Here is a 22224-nt window from a genome sequence, read left to right on the forward strand (position 1 = left end):
TATGCAGCATTGTTAAGACACCAATCATGGTACCTGGACTCTGGATGCTCGCAACATATGAAGGGAAGAAAGCATATGTTCCAAATCCTGAGACTTAAAGATGCTGGCTTCGTAGGTTTTGGAGGAAATCAGAAAGGAAGAATCAGAGGCTCCGGAACTATTGGTAATGGAACTCTTCCCTCTATACCTATGTTCTCTATGTAGAAGGATTAATGCATAATCTGTTATCAATAAGTCAATTAAGTGATATCGATTATGATGTAATCTTCAATCAAAAAAAATGTAAAGCAATTAATCAGAACAATGGAACAATCTTATTCGCTGGCAAGAGGAAAAACAATATTTACAAGATAAATCTTTCAGACCTAAAAGAACAAAACGTAAAATGTCTGATGTCTGTTCATGAAGAGCAATGGGTATGGCATAGACGCCCTGGCCACATTAGCATGAGAAAACTCTCTCAGCTAAATAAACTCGAGTTAGTCAGTGGCCTACCTAAGCTGAAGTATTCTTCAGAAGCTCTATGTGAGGCATGTCAGAAAGGTAAATTTTCAAAAACATCTTTCAAAAAGAAAAATATTGTTTCTACCTCTAAGCCTCTGGAACTTCTTCACATTGACCTGTTTGGGCCTGTTAAGATAGCGTCAGTCAATGGAAAGAAGTATGAACTAGTTATTGTTGATGACTTTAGTCGCTGGACATGGGTAAAATTCCTAAAGCACAAGAGTGAGTCTCACTCTGTATTCACTAGCTTCTGTTCTAAAGTGCAAAACGAATTTGACTCTAAAATTATCAGAGTCAGAAGTGATCATGGTGGAGAATTTGAGAATAAATTTTTTGAGGAACTATTTGATTCTAATGGAATATCCCATGATTTATCCTATCCTAGAACTCCACGACAAAATGGAGTTGTAGAGAGGAAGAATATGACACTCCAAGAGATGGCCAGAACCATGACCAATGAAACAAATTTGGCTAAGCACTTTTGGGCTGAAGCAGTAAATACAGCGTGTTATATTCAGAATAGAATCTCTATAAGACCTATTCTGGAAAAGACTCCCTATGAACTGTGTAAGGGAAGAAAACCCAACATTTCTTATTTCCATCCTTTTGGATACTTTTGCTTTATTCTGAATACTAAAGAACATCTGAACAAGTTTGATTCAAAATCACAAAAAGGTATTATGTTAGGATACTCAGAACGCTATAAAGGCTACAGAGTATACAATACATAAACCAAAATTATGGAAGAATCAATCCATGTTAGATTTGATGATAAGCTTGACCCTGAAAAGTCAAAGCTAGTTGAGAAACTTGCAGATTTGGAGATTACTCTTGAAGGTTCTGACGAAAAGACCAAAGCACCAAAAGTATCTGAAAGACACAAGCCAGACGAATCTGAAGCCTCAACCATCCAGAAGAAATCAAGAAGTCACCCCAACATCTCTGAAGATTTGATTATGGGAAACAAGGATGAACTTGTCAGAACTAGGTCGACATTCAAAGTATATGAAGAAACTCCTCTAGGATTAGTTTCTCTAATCGAACCTACTTCATATGATGAGGCACTTCAAGACAGTGACTGGGTTCTAGCTATGAAAGAAGAGCTAGATCAATTCTCAAAGAATGACGTCTGAGATCTTATTCCAAAGCCTAAAGGAACTCACATAATGGGAACCAAATGGGTGTTCAGAAACAAACTGAACGAAAGAGGAGAAGTTGTTAGAAATAAAGCACGACTAGTGGCACAGGGGTACAATCAACAAGAAGGCATTGACTACAACGAAACCTTTTCCCTAGTCGCCAGGTTAGAATCTATTCGCTTACTTGTTTCATTTGCTGTAAATCACTCAATAAAACTATATCAAATGGATGTCAAGAGTGCATTTCTTAATGGTTATATATCCGAAGAGGTTTATGTCAATCAACCTCCAGGTTTTGAAAATTCTAAACGTCCAGAACACGTTTTTAAACTTAAGAAATCACTGTACGGTTTAAAACAAGCTCCTAGAGCGTGGTATGAAAGACTAAGTAATTTTCTTCTGGAACATGACTTTATTAGAGGAAAGGTTGACTCTACACTCTTCTATAAAAACATTAGAAATGATCTCATGATATGCCTGATATATGTTGATGATATTATTTTTGGTTCAGCTAACCCTTATGTATGTGAAGAATTCTCTGAGCTAATGCAGGCAGAATTTGAAATGAGCTTAATGCAATAACTAAAGTTCTTTCTAGGGATTCAAATAAATCAAGCTTCAGAAGCTACCTACATCTATCAAGGTAAATATATAAAGGACATTCTGAAGAAGTTCGAAATGGCTGAATGCAAACCTGCTAAGACACCTATGCATCCAACTTATATTCAGGAAAAAGAAGAAATTAGTCAGAAGGTTTGTCAGAAACTCTATCGTGGTATGATAGGTTCTCTTCTCTATATGACGACTACACGTCCTGATATTTTGTTTAGTGTTTGTCTCTGTTCCAGATTCCAATCAGATCCCAGAGAAGCTCATTTAACAGCTGTTAAAAGAATCCTCAGGTATCTGAAAGGAACCCCTAACCTGGGCCTGATGTATGAGAAAACATCAGAGTATAGACTCAGTGGTTATTGCGATGAAGATTATGCAGGGGACAGAATGGAACGTAAAAGTACATCTGGGAACTGTCAGTTCTTGGGAAATAATCTTATATCTTGGGCCAACAAAAGGCAATCAACCATAGCTCTGTCCACTTCAGAAGTAGAATATATATCAGCATCACTATGCACTACTCAGATGCTCTAGATGAAGACTCAACTTGAAGACCTTCTGATCTTTGAGAGTAACGTTCCTATTTTCTGTGATAATACTGCTGCCATTTGTTTAAGTAAGAGTCCTATCTTGCATTACAAATCTAAGCACATAGAAATAAAACATCATTTGATTAGAGACTATGTTCAGAAAGGGGTAATCACTTTAAAATTTATTGATATAGACCATCAATGGGCCGACAGTTTTACCAAACCCCTCGCTGAAGATAGATTCTCTTTCATTTTGAAAAATTTAAACATTCAAATTTGTCCAGAATGAAATGTGCCTCTGAAATAGAAAAATAAGACTCTGAAGTAAACATCTGGGATCTGAATCTGACTCCGATGCTACTACCTGTTAGAAGTTATCTAAATCAGAAATCCTCAGGATCCAACCTTTTGGTATTCCTGAAGATCAAATAAAGTAACACATGGTACCTCCTGCGTATGACCTTGGAACTTCTAGACAACTGTCTAGCAGAAATCAAGAGACAGACTCTTGAAATCTCCTTGAGCAGTGTGCTGATTTGGGGATTAGACCTCCATCATGGGATGTAATCATTCTCCTCCAAACGTGCTTACTTGGTTAACATGTTGCATTTAATGTTTTAACAGTTAAACTCTCTCATTACCGTTGTTTTACATGCATCCTCAGAGGTATAAATTCATTTCACACACTACATTTGCACACTTTTACACTCACGACCACACTAAAACCCTCTCTCTCAGTTATTCATCATCCTCAAGGTTTCTACAGTTTTCATCAAGTTCTTCATCCTTCAAACTTCATCTTCAACCGTGTTCTTCATGTACGCTCAACAACAGTCCGTCTACAACTTCTCTCAACAAATGAACTCAACGGAGAAAACACCCATTTCTACTAAACAAGCTACAGCAACCACCGACTTCGTCTCAACCCCAGTCTACAGGGAACCACATATCCTTGATCATGAATCTCACATCCACCTAGCGACACCGTTTGAAAAGCTTAAAGTTTTATGTGAGTCGTTAGTTGATTTTGAAAACATGAAGAATAATGGCATAGACCTAACTGAAGAGTTGAGAATGCAAGGGTGGGAAACCTATTTTCAACGGCTCTATGGCCCTATGTACACAAATCTGGTGAAGGAGTTCTGGCGTTTCGCAGACTCAGATGATCACTACATTGTCTCCTACGTTCTGGGAGTCAAGATAGTCATCACTGAGAAATGTATTGCTTCTCTTCTGAACATGGAAAAGACAGGAGGAAGACGCATCTACAACATCAATCCTAGGGCAAAATACTTGTCCCAGGAAATCAACCCTACTATATTTCAATAGAGTGCTGAAGGCAAACACTCCAAGAATAAGTAGCTCCATCAGAACCTCCGTGTCTGGTTAAAGATCATCTTAGGCACCATTCATCATCGCCCCGCATCAAACTCTTATGACTACATTAACACAGATCAGAAGTGTATTTTGTACTGCATTCATAAGGGGCTGAAACTCTGCCTACCAACATTGCTCTTCAAGTATCTCAGAGACTCTGTTAAAGACACCAGAAACCACATGAAGAACAGAAACAACATCCCTCTGGGGAGACTAATATCAGATGTGTTGATTGAGAGTGGCTTAGTGGATCACTTGATTTAGCTCAAACTCATGGAAGATGTCAGTATTGACATTGGTAGACCGCTGAATGCTCAGAATCTGAAGAGCATGGGGATCATTGATCAAGTCAGAGATAAACCAACGCTTGACACCTCCTGGGAAACACTCAGGGATCAGAGGGAGATTCCCAACGGACTCTACCTGTTCTCCAAGATTGACCCTCCAGAGGTAGTAGCTTAATATCTACAAGACCTTGCCAATCAAGAGGTGGACATCTCTGACTTCATAGTGGACTGGCTACCTGAGCATCCACCAAACTTCATGAAGAGGATGCGAGAGCCCTCTGAGAAGTCCAAGAAGGCTAAGAAAGTAAGGCTAGGAGAATCCTCTGGGTCAAGACCTCCAGTCCCTTTGGCTGGCTCTCCAAGTAAGTTTGTACCTCTCTCTCTCTCTGTTAAAATAAAACCTCTTGCTTTTTCTCTTCCCCAAACCACTCCAATATACACCTCCTCTGAAACTCCTCCCTCAACCACCAGAACCTCTAACCCACCCTCACTTAAATTCAACCTTTCTACCACCACACTACCCGTTTCTGAAGCATAAATGTTAAATGAAACTACTTCAACATCATCATCACCATCTCCATAATCCCCATCATACTACGTACTCTCCTCCGACAACGAACCATCTGACCCCCAATCCCCCACTCTGGCTCAGCTACAAGCCCGTGCTCTGGCCTCTCAACAACCATCTCACTCTGAATCTGAACCAGAAGTCACTTCCCCACCTCCTGAGCATCCAAAGCCAACTACATATGAACAACCTCAAACACCACCACCTGCACAACAACCAAATCCACCTCCTGAACAACCAACCAACTCTGAACCGCAACCAACCCACTCACCATCTGAACCAAACCCACAACCTAAACAAACAACACTATCACCTTCTGCCATTCCCACACCCACAACTTTCGTTGCCTCCATAACTCCCACACTCAACCTCAGTGTCCCAAAGTCACCCTCTCCATCCTCCCCAACCTCTGCCATTAAACTAGAGACTACCCTCCCTACCCTAGAAGAAGCAATACAGGTTTTTGCAGAGTCTTCAGTAGAGAAGATCAAGTCTCTGACGATCAATTCTGGCATCGGTGATGATCCCTCTAAAGTAAGGATCCATTGGAACAGAGTGATCAGTTGGATGACCTCTGAAAGGCCTCTCTAAACAAGTCCGCAACAAATTTATCAGAGACACCGGTATTAGGCTCCAAGAGCGCTTGGCCAGAGAGGCTGAGGATCGAGCTAGGAAGGAAGTTGAAGATAAAGCCCGCCAAGAAGAAGAACAACGGGTCAGAGAAGCTGAAGAGAAGGATGTTGCTGATGCTGCTGTTGTTGCGGCTGTTGTTGAGGCTGAGGCAAAAGCTAAAGCCGAAGTTGAAGAAGTAGCTCGTATTTATGCAGAAAAAGCTGCCAAGGCCAAAGCTGCACTGACTCAGGGGGAGCACTCCAACTTTGGGTTCGTCCATCTGGTCTTGAAGACTCTAGAGGAACTGCAGAAAGAACAAAAAGTGGTTCGGGCTAGGCTGGATCAATAGGATTCTGTCAATAACAACATTCAGAACATGTTGTTTCAGCTGCTTCAACGGATGCCTCCACCCCTAAACCCCTAGGCACCTAGGATATTTGCTTGTTGCTTCTCTGATTTGATGTTTCTTTTTGCTTTCTGATATCTGCCTTTTGTGTTGCTTCTTTGTACCTGCTCTTTTTATCAATATCATTTTTTTGGCTATGTATTTTTGATTCTGACATAAAGGGGGAGAACTAAAACAACTCCGATGGAAACAAAACTAAATCCTCTCAAAGCACTGCAAACATTATTAAAAATTATTATTAAATCAATGACTAAATATATGCAGGAAAGTAGCTAAAACACTAAACCAAGGAAGGTCCGATAAGAACTTATGATTAATCTAAGGATCTAACTCAAGGGGAGTCCTCTTCCTTATCTGATATGAGAATTTCTATACTATTTCACCTATACTATGTATTGTTTTATCATCATCAAAAAGGGGGAGATTGTAAGAACAAAGTTGGTTCTACAATGTATCTTTAAGATTTTGATGATAACAAAGGATGAAACAAAAATGGTACCCTAACGAAATTTTTATTAAGTGTGTAGGACTTTGATCGAACAATCAGATAGATAAAAGCATCATATACAGAATCCAGCAATCAGATGCTAACTCAGAGGAAACGCGTGTAGAAGGTTCTGACTCTGATCAACGCATATACTAGCAAAACAGAAAGAAGTCAGAAACTCTGTTAAAGAAGATTGAATCCAGACTCTGAATCTGAAGAAGTCAAGAGTATAGAGAAACTCTGACTTTGTCAGATAGAAGCAACCTCTGAAGTTTGAACTCTGGCTAACAAGACTCTGATACAGATTCAGTAGCTCAGAACGCGTAACCATGAAGAAATCTGTTTTTAGAAAGAAAATATTTCTAGAAGGAAATCATAATGCGCTCAAAACTGTTTTAGAAAGAAACAAGGAGAGTAATGACAATAAACATTCTTCAATGACCAAGATCTTGTCATCACTCAACGGTTCTCTCAAACTCCTATATAAAGGACGGAATACTTCACAAGAGAACACACCTGAGACACACAAGAATACAAAAACTCTCATTCATCCTCTCTTACCTTTTCAAGAGCTGCTTCTCTTATGTGAAAAACTGTTGCTCTTATAATTCTGTAATATTTGCTTTTTGTAAGAAGCACGTTGCGTTACAAATCATATTTTTGTTAAGATACTTGCTCAAGTGACTCTGTGCAGTCTGAATACTTGAGAGGGCTAAGGGATTTTTCTCTTAGACAGTTGTTTGTGTAATCTTTGAAGATTAGTGTATTAATTCCTTTTTGAAGGAGAAATCACCTTGGCCGGGTGGACTGGAGTAGCTTTGAGTTTCAAGCGAACCATTATAAAATTCTGTGTCAATCTGTTTTTATTCTGTGTGTGTCTAAACTGTCAAAGAGATTTTATTTTCCAAAACAATTCAAACCCCCTTTCTTGTTTTTCTCTACCTTCATGATTGTTGCATTCATGCATACATACACATCACAACATTCATCACAGAAAATAATTTTCAAGGAAACTAAGGTCTTGTTTGCAAATATTTTCAGACCATGGATTATGGACGAAGGAACATTAAGAAGTATAGTTTCAGATGTCCTGATTTGAAAGAACTAAGGAAATTGTCATCCTTTGTATTAGATCTCTTGGAATTCAAGCAACATCATGGGAAGCTTTTGTCCGTACTATCTAGTGTTGTGGTTGAAGGACTTTTGAGTGTTTTGGTGCAATTCTATGACCCTTTCTATCGGTGCTTCACTTTTCCTGACTATCAGCTTGTGCCCACATTGGAGGAGTATGCCCATCTCTTGGGTATGCACGTGTCTGACAAGGTACCCTTCAGTGGCTTGGAGGAGATTCTGAGATCTCACGTCATAGCCAAAGCTCTTCATTTGAAGAAATATGAAATTTATACTCATTTAATGAAGAAAGGAAGAATTCTTGGGTTGACTTCTGAATTTATCATTGGTAGAGCTATTGTCTTTGCTCAAGCCAATAGTATGGACGCTTTTGAAGCTATCTTTGTATTGCTCATCTTTGGTCTAGCTTTATTCCCTAACATTGACGGTTTTGTTGATGTAAACGCCATTAGAGTTTTATTGATTGGGAATCCTATTCCTACTTTGTTGGGTGACATGTATTTCTCTTTCCATTTGAGGAATTCTAAAGGTGGTGGAACTATTGCGTGATGTGTTCCTCTTCGATACAAGTGGTTTATTTTGCACTTGCCTCAGACGCCTGCGTTCTTGGAGAACCGACAATGTCTACGGTGGTCTCAGAGACTTATCTCTCACTAGCGATGACATTATTTATAATGACTCTGCATTGCGTAGCTTGGATATTATTGTCAGTTATGGTGAGTTCTCTAACGTGCCTCTCATTGGTACGCAAGGAGGAATCAACTACAATCCTGCATTGGCCCGTCATTAACTTGGGTTCCCCTTGAGAGATAATCCAAATAACTTTAGTTAGAGGGTTTCTTATATCAAGAGGGTAAAGATTACAAACTTTTGAAGAGTAGAACGGTGCGTGCTTGGAACATTGTGCATAGGAAAGGAAGATCCGAGCTTGGTCCATGCAACTGTGTAGCTTTGGAAGCTTACACTATTTGGGTGAAGAAGAGAGATTTGGAGCTCAAGATGTCGTATGCTTGCGAGAGATCTATGTTTGTGGTTATGGATGAGCCATCAACATTCCCTAACCAAGATGTAGAGGAGTTGGAAGACGCAGTTGCCAAGATGAAGCAAGAGAGAGACTTGTGGGAAGAGCGGTTCCATGCTTTGAACCGAAAGCATGAGGAGTTGCAACTTGAGTCAAAAGACAAATATGCGCTTATGAAGATTCTTGAGGAGCGTGCATTGGAGAGGCAGAGAGTGCCAGAGAGTCTAGTTGCCTCTAGTATGCCTCAGCCATCCGGTGCTTGGAAGAAGATTGTTGATTAGCTTGTCCTCCAGAAGGCTCAGATGAAGACATCCTTTGAGTCAGAGATTCGACGCATCTAAGGGAAGTATGCTCCCATAGCCAGATCATCTGATGTAGTTGCTAGGGATCCTTAGGATGATATTTTCCTTTTCTCTTGTATTTGTATTTTGGTTTCTGAAGTTGTACTCAGTGTAATCGTTCCAATTTTATGAATAAAAAGAGGTTTTATGGCCAATTGAATTATTATTATTGTTGATTATTATTATATTTGCAAATAGGACTTCATATGTTCCTTGAAATTAAAAACAATAAAAAACATTACATTTCATGCATCATTTGCATAACATGTTTCTTCCGCCAGGTGTGTTATTAGTTCTTCTTATATGTATCAGCCAAGCTGACTCATCACTATAACACCCGAGCTAATTCACTGAAGAGGATGGAACACCTTGAACAAGAGAACAAAGAGCAGAAGGATGAAATTTATAGACTCACAACCTTGATGGAGTCTGTGATAGCTGCTCAGGACTAACCGTCTCCACCTCCTGCAACTCCTCATTCTCAGAGGTCTATCATTTCAGAGATTATTTCATCATCTGTACCTGTTGCTGCTGCCATCCAATCTATGCCCGCTGGGTTCCCGTGGGGGATTTCACCAAATTTTGTGCCTGAAGGGTACGCTGTAAGACCCCAATTTTGACCATAAGATCCCTCATGTTATCTCATCATTTGCATTGGCTTTGGGATCACACCTTGGCATCCTCCTTACCCCTCATTCATTGGTTTTGCATTGGGAGAGATCACCAAGAACATTTGATTGTGTCATACTTTATTTTTCTTTGTTTACTAACAAAAACACCAAAAATATGTCTATGTATAACTTTGTTTCTTTTATAGGTAGTATGTGCATCCACCTATGCCCTATCAAGCTTACAACTAGGGTTTGAGACACTCATAGTAAGAGATCAATCAGGAAATGGTTCACCATTTCTTCTAAACATCATATATGGATCCCCATTTTATTATTTTATCATTTTGATCAATAATTCATCAAGAGTTTGAAGCTAGTTTTCCTCGGAAGCCCTAATTTATCTAGGTATCTTGTGTGACTTCCTCAACAAGTTTCTTCAACAATTGGTCAAATATATCAAGGGATACTTCACTATAAATAATCTTATGAATATATGATCCTCCATGAGCTCTAAAGAACAAGAGATCTTTAAGTTTGCAAGTTGGTTCAAAGAGGTTGACAAGAGAAAGTCAACTAGTCAAAACTGGGGTTCCTTAGACCATATATATCCTACAATATTTATCATATGAAAATGATTCCAAGAGAAAAGTTACTCTTTATGACATTCCAAACAACTTTAATGTTGGCATCAAGAGGTATTTTAACTTGGAAAGTCATTGTTTAAGGTGAAAGATTATAGGTGATTTTGTATATGCCCTAGTTAGGAGGTCAACTTCCAAGGACCATAACTTGCTCAATTTTTATGATATGAAGGCCATACAAGTTTCATGATCAATGTCAATGTGTCTTCTACAACCTTTGGGTTTTTATAAGTGTCAAATTCTACTTCCAAGGGAATATGCCAAGAGGAAACATTATAGGTCATTTTGGGCCATCACCATTGAACAAGCAATTTTCCTCAACTTATAAAATGCATAACTCCCCCATGCCAAATCCAAATAATGTCTAATTCATGACAAAATTTAAGAGGAATTAAATATCTACAACTTAGGTGAAGAAGCCATTTCCATTTGGAGCTCATAGCAAAAGTTATTCAAGGTTGAAGAACTGGTCATTTGACTTTGTACTTAGAAAATTTTCAGCTATGTTTTATTTCTCCAACTTCCACCTAAAAACTCATTATGATCCAAGATCCAAATGAAAAAGTGTTCAACATCATAGTTGTTCCCCTTGATGTCACCTTTCCAAAAGCTCCAAGATCACTTCATTTGGAAAGAATTGAGGGATTTGCGCATGGTTCCTTTGGTTGGCTTATTTTGGAAACATTTGAACTCAAATGATTATTTCCTTTTGCATGCTTCCATGTGATGACTTCAGTATCCATTATGCACGAATTGGAGTTGGATAATGATTTTAGCCTAATTCAATTCCCATGAAACCATGCACCAATGTTTCTATTTTTGGCCAAAATTTAAAAGGTGCAAAACTGAATTCCATAGCCTATAAATACAAATGTATTGCCTCAAGATTAACACCCACACCTTGCCCAATCCTTGCAAGCTATCTCAGAACCCTACTCCATAGAATTCCTTGAAGGTATCTTTGAAATCGAGTTTCAATTTCACCTTCTGTTTTGAGATTCAAACTCCAAGGATTCATTGCCATTTTCATCTCAATTGGCCACTACAAGCAAGAGGAGGAAGAATCAAGTGAATTCAGATCAAGATCAAGCCAAATCACTGCTACCAGAAGGTGAATTTTCTCAAACTTTTCTTCTTTGATTCTCCCTCATTTCTCAACTATTTTGATTGATTATTGGTTAGCTGAAGACCTACCAATGTAGACAACAAGATTAAGTTGCTTGAAATTGGGTGAAATTGAGGCCAGATTCGAGCTCCTGAGTATTTTTTCTTTAAAATAATGTACTCACTTTTTAGTTTAATGGTGGTTGGTGGTGGACCAGTCAGGTGAGGTCCACCAGAGAAGAAGACCGGAGCTAGGACTCCGGTGGTGTGTTGGCATCTTCCTAACCACTTGATCATGTTCAAACGTTTTAATCTTGTTCTTCGCTTCTGATTACCACGCGTGTGCACGCGTTGATTGTGGTGCATGACGGAGCGCGTGTTGTGGCCATCAGATCTATCACCTAAATTAATGAGGGAGATTTGATGGCCCTCATTTTTCTAATTTCTATTTTAATTATGATTTTCCATTTAATCCATTTGTTTTATTTAATTCATAGAAATTTCATTATAAATCCAATAAATATGGGACTTTCACCAAAAATCTTTAAATATTTTCCTCTTTCATATTTTGAATTAAAATTATTTTTTGGATTAATTTTGATCTTTTTCATGAATTAAATGTTTTTGTACATATTATTAAATGTTTTAAAATACTTTTGACTTTACAAAAATCATGAATATTTTTGTCTAAGGTCCTTTGACCTTGTTTGACCGAAGATAAATCCTTTCGTCATTTATTTGGTGTTTTGAAGGGATTTGAGGTTTTGTCCAATTTAAAATGCATTTTAATTCACTTTTAATTTGATTTTTAATTGATTGAATGTTTAAAAATTATGTTGAGCCAATTTTATGGTCTTGTGAAGTTTGACTTTCTGTTTGGGCCTTGGTCATTGTTTATTTGACTTTTGTTTAATCAATACCATTGGATTTAGGGGATTGATGAAATGTATATTTTATCTCCCAAAATGAATGGATGGTATTGATCAGATGAAATTCCTCTCATGATCAATTTGTGTTTCTATTTCCCTCTCCCTCTTTATCTTCAACCCTATTCTTTCCCAATCCTTCATTTGACTAATGATTTCTCTAATGTCTAAATGCTAGTTATTTCATCAATGACCTTGTGTCAGATGAATCAACACAAGTCTGATTGAGATAGGTCCTTCCCATTTCTTTTAGTATGTGGTATGTTTTAGGAGTTTGGTTCTTTGTACCAAGTCTCTAACATGCATTATTTCCCGACCTCAGATAGTTGTGACTTCTACATAAGTCAAATTATGATTGCTTAACATAGAGCTAAATCTGTCCTTCAAAGCATATCATTCTAGTAAGTGAGATTGTAAGTCTCCCATTCTTTATGGTACTGTGTGGAAACTTGATCTTTTTTCCATTCATGAGAGCTAGTGGCATACTTGTTGATTTATCCAAGTTGGAGCCCTTCTCATGGATGATGTTCTGGTTCAAGGATTTATACTTGTGAATGAATGGTTGAGTGTTCTTCAAAGAATGACTTAATCAATTAAGATTCATCACTAACATTTGACTAACCATTGACTAACTTCTTAATTAATTTTGTCTTATTTTCAAGTCATTTACTTCATGCAATTTAAATATCAGTACCTTTATCATTCATTGTCATTTATATTTCATGCAACTTATTTATGTTTCAAGTCGTTTTCACTTTGCTCATTTGAGCCATATGTTGTGATTGTATATATAGTTTGTTTGTCTTTTGCTTTGTTTGTGGTCTTAGGACCTTAAAACACCTAATAACAACAAAACCCCTAAAAAACATCTGGTTGGACTGTTGGGATTTGATCTGAACTTCGGGACTTAGAACTAGGCAACATTCCCTATGCTAAAGGACTTAGCCAATGCCAACATCTGACCCTGATCTATCTTTGACTGTGCCTTCATCTGATGCCAGATCTTGGATCCCTTGGATTCATCTAGTACTCTATCTCTGTGCTTAATGATTATATTATTATTATTGTTCACGTCTGATGGTTGTTCTATGTTGATCAAGGAATATTTCGTCTGATACATTGGAAGACATTAAAGACTTCTAGCTATTGGAATGCCTGATTGGATATTATGGCTATCATTATTTGATGCCTTGATCTTCATATGATGCTTGGATATTTCTTCATATGATGCTTGGATAAGTCCAAAAGGAAAATGGATTTCTATATGACATTCTTGTCTGTTGCATTATCATCCCATTGGTCAGATCTTTTCAACTCTTAACTTTTAATTTTTGTCTATGGTAGTCTATTCATATCCCCCCACTTCTTAAATTTCAAAATATCTTCCTCTTTTCAAAAAAATTCTTTGCATGTGATTTCAAACTTAGTCATATTTTAATGATTAGAAACTTTAGCCTTATGCCATTGAATTTTCAAACTCTTTCTTAAATCAAACATGTAAATAAACTTTCGGGCTAGCTTTATTCAAATCTCTATAATCACCACACATACGGACGTTTCCATCCTTCTTCGAAATAGGTACAATGTTGGCCACCCATTGCAGATACTTAGAGGTAACAAGGAAACCAACATCAATCTTTTTCTTCACTTCTTCTTTGATCTTCACTACCATATCAGGATGAGTTTTCCTCAATTTCTGCTTGACTGGCGGGCATTCTGGCTTCAACAGCAAATCTATGCTCCACAATCTCAGAATCCAAACCAGGCATGTCTTGATAGGACCATGCAAACACATCTGAATATTCTCGGAGAAGATCAATCAACCCCTTCTTAACTTCTGGACACAGTCGAGACCCAATCTTGACTTTCTTCACATCATCTTCAGAACCCAAGTTGACTAACTCATTCTGCTCTTCGAATGGCTGAATGGCTTTTCCCTCATGCTCAAGTAGACGAGGCAATTCATCAGATACTTCTTCATCACTTCTGTAAGACCCTAATTTTGACCCTAAGATCCCTCATGGCATCATATCATTGCTCAGTGCATTGCCTCAAGGTTCATAGCATGTTTGGCTCCTTAACCCTAGGGTGGGACTTGTGTGAGTCATTTGAAACCACCAAGCATGCTTGTATTGTATATTATTGCTTTTATTATTTGTTTACTAACCAAAAGCACAAAAATATGTCACTAACTCTTTTTGTTTTGAAGCTTAAGTGATCATGTGCTCCCATGCTCATAGGAGGCTCCCAAGCCCAATGCAATGGCTAGGTGAAGATGAGAAGAAGCATGACAATGGTACACAAAGTTCCTAATCATAATATATGCCTCCCAAGTATCTCAATTTTCCAATGTGATCAAGATAACCCAAAGGGCTTGAAGATTGTTTCCCAAGGAAACCCTAATTTCACTGTGCTTTGACTGTGCCTTGCCCATGAAGCAATCTCAACCTATGATCAAATTTAATCAAGGGAAGTTATTTCATTCATTATTTCATATGAGCCTATGTGAGGCCCCTCAATCATTTATTCATCAAGATTGGAAGTTTAGCCTCGAAAAGTTGATCAGTCAAGTCATCTGACTAAACTGAGGACCACTGAGATATAACTTTTGATGTGTTTGTCAAATGAAGATGACCCTAAGTGAAAACATGTTCTTAAGAACCATATGAACAACGTTCATGTACATCAAAAATCCATTTGAAACTTGGAAGGTCATCAATCAATTCAAAACATTATAGGTCGTTTTGACTGAAACCCTAATTTTGGGTCAACTTCCCAAGGACTTAACTTCCTTAATTTTTATGATTTTGAGGTGAGATTAAATGCATTGGAAATATTAATATGTCTACTTCAAATGTTATGTTGGACAAAATTTCATAATCCTAAAAAAAATACATGTGATAATACAAAACATTATAGGTCACGTTGGACCTAAGTCGTTGAATTTGAAAAAGTGCCCAACTTCAAATGCCCATAACGTTTTCATGAAAAATCCAAATTATGAAAAATTTGAGTCTAAATTGATCATATTGAAAATATCTACAACTTTCATGTTGAAGGGTGTTTCATTTGAAGCTTTCATAATGCAATCAGAGGGGCTTTAATAGGCTTACCTTTGGTGAAAATTTTCAAAGGGTGACTTAGACATGTTTTGTGCCCAAACTTTCACAGCCAGTTTTCATTAATTTACAAATGCCAAATTAATTTTTGTCCAACATGACTTTTGTTCCTTATTTCAAGGGATTTTCAACCATTACTCACATTACTTTTTTGGAATTTCCAGGTGTGAGTTTTGAAGAGTTCTTTCTCTATGTTCATTTTTGCATTTCATGTTGAAACTTCATGTGCAAGCTATTTCCATCACAATTGCACGCCCATTTCCATTTCAATTGATCTCAGCATGGATTAGCACCCACCATTGGGCCTCACATGCGCCTGTACAGGCCCATGCACCAAAGTTCAAATTTGCCATGCACACGAGGGAATAATGATCTCAGCCCTTTTCAGCTATAAATAAGAGCTCAATCTCATTCATTTAGCAACCTTGTGGAGACCTGAAATGATGCAGCACTGAAATCCCAACCATTACCAAAGGAATTTTCAAATTTTTCTCTCTTTTTCAAGCTTGAAATTCAACATCATTAGTTGATTTTCAAAGCTCAATTCCTTAGCCTCTCATCTCCATTACATCTCTAGAGCAAAAAGCGATCAAGATCTTGAAGAATTCGTGGTCTAAAGAGCTCCATTTCAGAGGTAGAACTTCAAACTTTTTGGATCAAGATCTTGCAATTCAATGTAGTTTTCTTTAGTTTGTGTGGTTTTCTGAAGTCCTCACACTTGAGGCAGGCCAGTGATGGTCTCAATTCTCCATTTCGTGCATTTACAGTTGACACACCATGATCTTCCATCTCACGTTTCTCTCAAAATAGGAAGAGTGAGGAAGATCCATGGATACAGTGGTGATGTACATCACCTGAGCTTCATTTTGATGTCCTTGTTTTTCATTTTCGTTGCAAATTTTTTCTCTACAAGTGGTGGCCGGAATCTGGTACCTCACTGGAGAAGATGATAGTTTCCACCACCTGCACCATGTGTGCATCTTCAGAACCATTGGATCATGCTTCCACGTTATAATCCTAGCCATTCCTTGTGTTTACTTCTTCTAAATCATTATGCCGCGCGCTTGACTCAAGTGTACCATGCGCCCTTGCATCTGATCCATTCATCCACGCCACATCATTTAATGAGCTTGATCTAGTGGCTGCGCTTTTTTCTATTATTTCTATTTTCTTTTAATTTCAGTTAATTCCTTTTATTTTCAAAAATTCATAAAAATTTTATTTGAAGTCACAAAAATATGAGACAAAATCCAAAATTTTTCTTGAAAAAACTAGTTTCATATTTTGATTTTTAAATATTTTTGTGACTTCATTTGATATTTTTTGTGAATTATTTGGTTTTTAATAGTATTAGTTCATTTTAAAATACTTCCTGATATTTGAAAAATCCAAAAATATTTTTCTAACACCTATGGATCATGATAAGTCAATAAAATATAGTCTCATCAATTTCTTATTTGATTTGAGATTTATTTGAGATTTTTATTCATATTGTGTTATTTTTCATTGTTTTTAATTGTTTTTAAATACTTTCTGGTTTCCAAAATTGTTGAGAAAATTTGTCAAAGTTTATTCGACCATGTTAGACATATGAGAATTTAATTGACTTGTTGAAGTTGATTTGAATTAAATTTGAGGTTTGACCATATTTTGATTATTTTTATTTTGCATTTTATTTTAATTCAAAAATACCAAAAAAATATGGTTGACTTATTGACTTGTAAACTTCATTTCTTTTCTGTTTGGCATTGATTGATGATGACTTGGTTCACATTTGATCAATTGAATTTGATACTTGATTTCTCTTTCCCTCCATTTCATCTTCATCCCATTCTTTTCATCATTTGGCCCATGAGTTAATGTCTTATGGTTGGTCTTGACAAATGAGGGGTTTAACCTTCTTTGATCCAAACCAAACTCAACTTGATCCAAGATCAAGTGAGTTGTTTTGTGTCCAAGATAGGTTGCTTCTTGGTCAAGCAAAAAACCTAAAGTCCATATAAGGCCTTTCCCCTTTTGTTTTGGCATGGCAAGTTTGTGGAGCCTGACTTACTAGTCATGATCTCTAACTTGTGTTTATTTGCGTATAGTTTTATTGACCGGCCTCAGATAGGTGTGACTACTACATTAGTCCACTTACGATTGCTTAACATAACACTATATTGTCTTATGACAAACTAACATAACCATACTAATTACTAACTTTAATTTGAGCATTTAATTTCTTGCCCTTTACTTTTAATGCAATTTATTTCTTGCTCATTATTCATGTTGCTTTTCCCTTTGCTCACTTGAGCCCATATTTTATGTTTATACCATTTTTTCTTTTGCTCCATTGAGCTTATTATTGTATATAAATATATTGCTATCTTGTGTTTGCTTTGTCTTTGTTTTGTGTGACCTATGCAAAAAAGAGAAAGGACTTAGAATTAGGACATACCCATGCTTAAAAGATTTCAAGAGCAACTAGGCCTCATGCCTTTAGAATGCTAAACTTGTTGAAGAGCAACTAGGCCTCATGCCTTTAGAATGCTAAATGTCAAAGTTGACTTTAAATGACTTCTCATCTAAACCTATTCTTTGTCCATTCTCCTTATTGTGTTGTGAACTTTTTGATGTTTGCTCTTGTGTGATAGGGATCCCATCTTGAGATTGTGAAAGAGGACCATTGTCATGAATAGCCAAGTTAAGAGACAAGACAAATGGAAATCCTAGGAGTTTGAATCAAAATTGTTTGATTGCTTGATTGTTTCCTAAGTCCAAAGGAAAGGAGCTTCTTGAATCATCTCTATGATTTCAAGAAAAGGAACTCCAAGGGTTTATCTTTTTCCTCTTATCTTTGTATGCCTTAGGACTATCCCTTCTCTTCTTCTCCCCACTTTAACCAAGCCAAAATCTTTTCTTTCAAACTTTGACATTGTTTCAAATTAGAAACCTAAGCCTTATGCCTTTGGCTTTTCAAAACCATTTTCATAAACACTCATTGAGAATGAATCTTAAATCCTACTTTGACTTCATTTTTGTAAATAAACCTAACTTGTGAATATAACTCACTTCAAGTTGTTTTTGTGGTTCCAATGGCCACCTTATTAAACCTTTTTTTTAAAACATTAGTCATAGGTTTGAGTTATCATAGTGGTTGATGTAAATCTCACCTCATCCTTAGTGATTAGATTATAAGTCTTCCATGCTTATTATAGGGTTAACCCCTCACTAGCGTGTTGAAGCCATCCTCACATGGTGGGTTGTTGGTTTAGGTTGAGTTTTCTCCCTTTGATAACAAAAGACCTTAATGCTTTTGATCAAATCAATTCACCAATTCTTTCAGATTTTTACCCCCGAACTACGAGGTTTTGATCCTCCTTTGTGATGGCACGTAGGCAATGGGTTCATCCATTCAAACAACAAAATTTGTAAATATAATCTATTCTCTTCTCATCTCCCTAATCTTTTGCACAAATCTTTTCACAAATACCAACCTACAACACATATTTGCAAAAAGGGTTCCCTTAGAGTACTAAGGGTGTTTTGGACGCGTAAAACCTTCCCATTTCATAACCAACCCCCTTACCTAGATCTCTGACATTTTTATTAGTTTTTGATTTGATAAAACTTCTTACCTTGGCTTTTGTTCGCTTTTTAGCCTTTCCTTTGGACAAATAAAAGTGCGGTGGCGACTCGAATTGTATGTTGACTTTTGGTTTAGTCAATAAACCTAAAGGTAAAGAAAACCCCACTACAACTTCCTTCCTTGACCTCAAACACAGGGAATTCAAAGTTTGGCGAAGAAGTAGGATCGTTGTATTCAATGGGTTTAGAAACCAACCTGCATAATGATTTGATATTTTGATTTTAGAAAAGTGAATTGTGACCAAATATTATGCAGATGGACAAATTATATTGTATTTATGTTTTTTGTGATTACCATTTTCAGAAAAAGCAAAAAATTAAAATAAAACATCATAGATGTAGATGAATAGAATTGAATTTTATTAATGATCAAATTTGAAAATGCCAACAATGTTCACTTCTCCCTTAGGCATAGGAGAAGGATTTTCAAAAACAATAAAAGCAATTACTTAGAACGATGCATAATAACAGGAACATCGACAATAATCCAATTGTTGCAAGCTTTTCCAAGCGTCACAAAATTAGTGTAGACTTCATCTTCATCACCCTCGATGACAACAACTAAGTGTTTCTCATTACCATAAATGAACCCTCCGCTATGGAAAATGGGTTGCACATCTTCAGCTCTAATCTCAGATGAACCTCGTTGGAATCCCAAACCGGCTATGCTCTTGTTCTCGGTGACCTCTACCATCCGACCCCATTGATCAGAAATACCGTCTTCAACAATATTTTGAGTGTCTTTGAAGGAGGACATGGGTGCCCCAACTCTCTTTTCCTCAATGTAAGACCCTAAGATCCCTCATGGCATGATATCATTGCTCAATGCATTTGCCTCAAGGATCATAGCATCTTGGCTCCTTTACCCTTAGGTTGGGACTTGTGTGAGTTGGTTTGAGACCACCAAGCATATTTGAATTGTATATTATTGCTTTTCTGATTTTTTTTACTAACCAAAAGCACAAAAATATGTCACTAACTTGTTTTGATTTGAAGCTCAAGCAGTCATGTGACCCAAGGCTCCTAGGAGGCCCCTATACTCAAAGAAGTGGCCAGATGAAGATGAAATCAAGCATGAAAATGGTTCACAAAGCTCTCAATTATCATATATGCCTCCAAAGTATCTCAATTTGTCAATTTGATCAAGATAAACCAAGGGGCTTGAGGCTTGTTTCCCAAGGAAACCCTAATTGAACTGTGCATTGACTATGCCTTGTTCATGAAGCAACCTCAACCTATGATCAGATAAAATCAAGATAAGTTCTTTAATTCATCATTTTATGCATATGTGAGCCTATGTGAGTATCCTCAATCATTTATTCATCAAGATTTGAAGTTTGGCTTTGAGAAGTTGATCAGTCAAATCATCTAACTATTTTGAAATCCACTGAGACCTAACTATTTATGTGTTTGTCAAATGATGATGACCCCAAGAGAAATAATGTTTTTAAGAACCATATGAACAACTTTCATGTTCATAAAAAAATGATTTGAAACTTGGAAGGTCATCATTCATTTCAATGAAACCCTAATTTTGGGTCAACTTCCCAAAGAACTAACTCCTTCATTTTTTATGATTTTGAGGTGAGACTAAGTGAATTGGAAAGTTTAATATATCTAATTTAATTGTTATGTTGGAAAAATGTTCATAATCCTAAAATAAGTACATGTGATAATACAAAACATTATAGGTCACTTTGGACCAAAGCCATTGAAATGTGAAAAAGTCTAACTTCAAGTGGCCATAACTTTCTCATTAAAAATCTAAACGATGCAAAATGTAAGTCTAAATTGATTTTCTTGAAAATATCTACAGCTTTGATGTTGAAGGTTTTGTCATTTGAGGCTTGCATAATTGAAACAGAAGGGCTTGAAGTTGGTCCATTTTTGCAAAAATTTCAAATACATGTTTTGCACCTTGAAGTTCATGGCCAGTTTTCAATATTTTCCCAACTCCAAATGAATTTTTGTTAAACATATCATTTTTTCCTATGTCAAGACCTTTCCAACCATTACCTACATGCTTATGTTTGGATTTTCCAATTGGCATTTTTGAAGAGGTAAAGATTTGTGACCAATTATGCATAACATGTTAAATTTCCATGCACAAGCTAATGCATTACCATCTGCACGTCCAAATTCCATTCATTAGTGTTCAGCACTCAATTGCAAGTGGTTTTGGGCCTGACTTGCGCCTGTACATGCCCATGCATGGAGGACCCAAGTTCTTGCACACACAAGTTTTCTACTTGCTTGCATCATCTGTGGCTATAAATAGAATGCCTTGCTCACTTCAAATCTCAACCTAAAGGCGCCTGAAGCTCTGCACAAATGATTCCCCAACCCTCCATTAAAGGAATTCTGAATTTTCTCTTCATTTTTCAAGCTTGAATTTCAACTTCCCTGGTTGATCTTCAACTTCAAATTCCTTAGCCTTGCTTCATTGTTACTTCAAGATCAAGTTGCACTCAAGGATTGGATTGGATCAAGCTCTTAAAAGCTGCACTTCAAAGGTTTATTCTCCAACTGTTTTCCTTCGAATCTCTCTTATTATTGTGCATTACTTGGTTTGGTTGGTATTTCTGAAGTCCTCATGTGAGAGGCAATTGATTTGTGGTTTTAATTTTGATAATTGGACAACTTTAGATTAAACACCTCATTTTTCAATCTCAGATTTCTTCCTTCATAGGAATCTTGAGAAGAAACTAAGGTCATAGGGGTGATGTACATCACCTCAGCTTTCGAATGGTATATGGATCGCGCGTTTTACTTGAGGTTTGAAAACCTGCAACTTGTGGCCGGAACTGGCCTTCTCACCGGAGAAGACGGTGGTTTCCACCACCGTCCCCACGCGTTTGAATCTTAGCCTTTGGATTAAGCTTACCAGATCTAATCTTGACCATTGCGTGTTATGACTTTTTTAATTCAGCATGTGACGCATTGACTAATGACTATGGTACGCGCGCGCTTCTAATCCATTGGATGTTTCCACGTCAATTAATGAAGTCATCCAGCGCTCCAGATTTTTTCTCTTTTATTAATTTCTGTTTTATTTTCTTTTATTCCATTTTATTTCAAAAATTCATAACTTCTTTATTTGGAATCACAAAAATATGGGACCAATGGAATTTTTTTTCTCTTAAATTCTAGTTTCTAAAAATGATTTTTAATTATTTTT

General features: G+C 37.0%; 1 protein-coding gene across 1 annotated transcript; it reads left to right on the forward strand.

The window, feature by feature from the left end:
• Window positions 1–2321: 2321 nt before the first annotated feature.
• On the forward strand, window positions 2322–6348 carry LOC127094251 (eukaryotic translation initiation factor 4 gamma-like). Its single transcript, XM_051033108.1, has 4 exons — window positions 2322–2396; window positions 5102–5508; window positions 5633–5899; window positions 6300–6348. Exons 1-4 carry the CDS (start codon window positions 2322–2324, stop codon window positions 6346–6348), a joined length of 798 nt encoding a protein of 265 aa, XP_050889065.1.
• The last annotated feature ends 15876 nt before the right edge of the window (window positions 6349–22224 follow it).

Source organism: Lathyrus oleraceus, chromosome 6, assembly GCF_024323335.1.
Source record: "Lathyrus oleraceus cultivar Zhongwan6 chromosome 6, CAAS_Psat_ZW6_1.0, whole genome shotgun sequence".
Classification (NCBI taxonomy): Eukaryota; Viridiplantae; Streptophyta; class Magnoliopsida; order Fabales; family Fabaceae; genus Lathyrus; species Lathyrus oleraceus.

Excerpts from the sequence above, each read along its gene's own strand:
- LOC127094251 (XM_051033108.1), top strand. The coding sequence starts at position 2,322 with ATGGCTGAATGCAAACCTGCTAAGACACCTATGCATCCAACTTATATT. Across the intron at positions 2,397-5,101 it reads AAGAAGAAATTAGTCAGAAG|CTACAAGCCCGTGCTCTGGC; the intron begins GTTTGTCAGAAA and ends ACTCTGGCTCAG. Across the intron at positions 5,509-5,632 it reads TCTTCAGTAGAGAAGATCAA|AGACACCGGTATTAGGCTCC; the intron begins GTCTCTGACGAT and ends CAAATTTATCAG.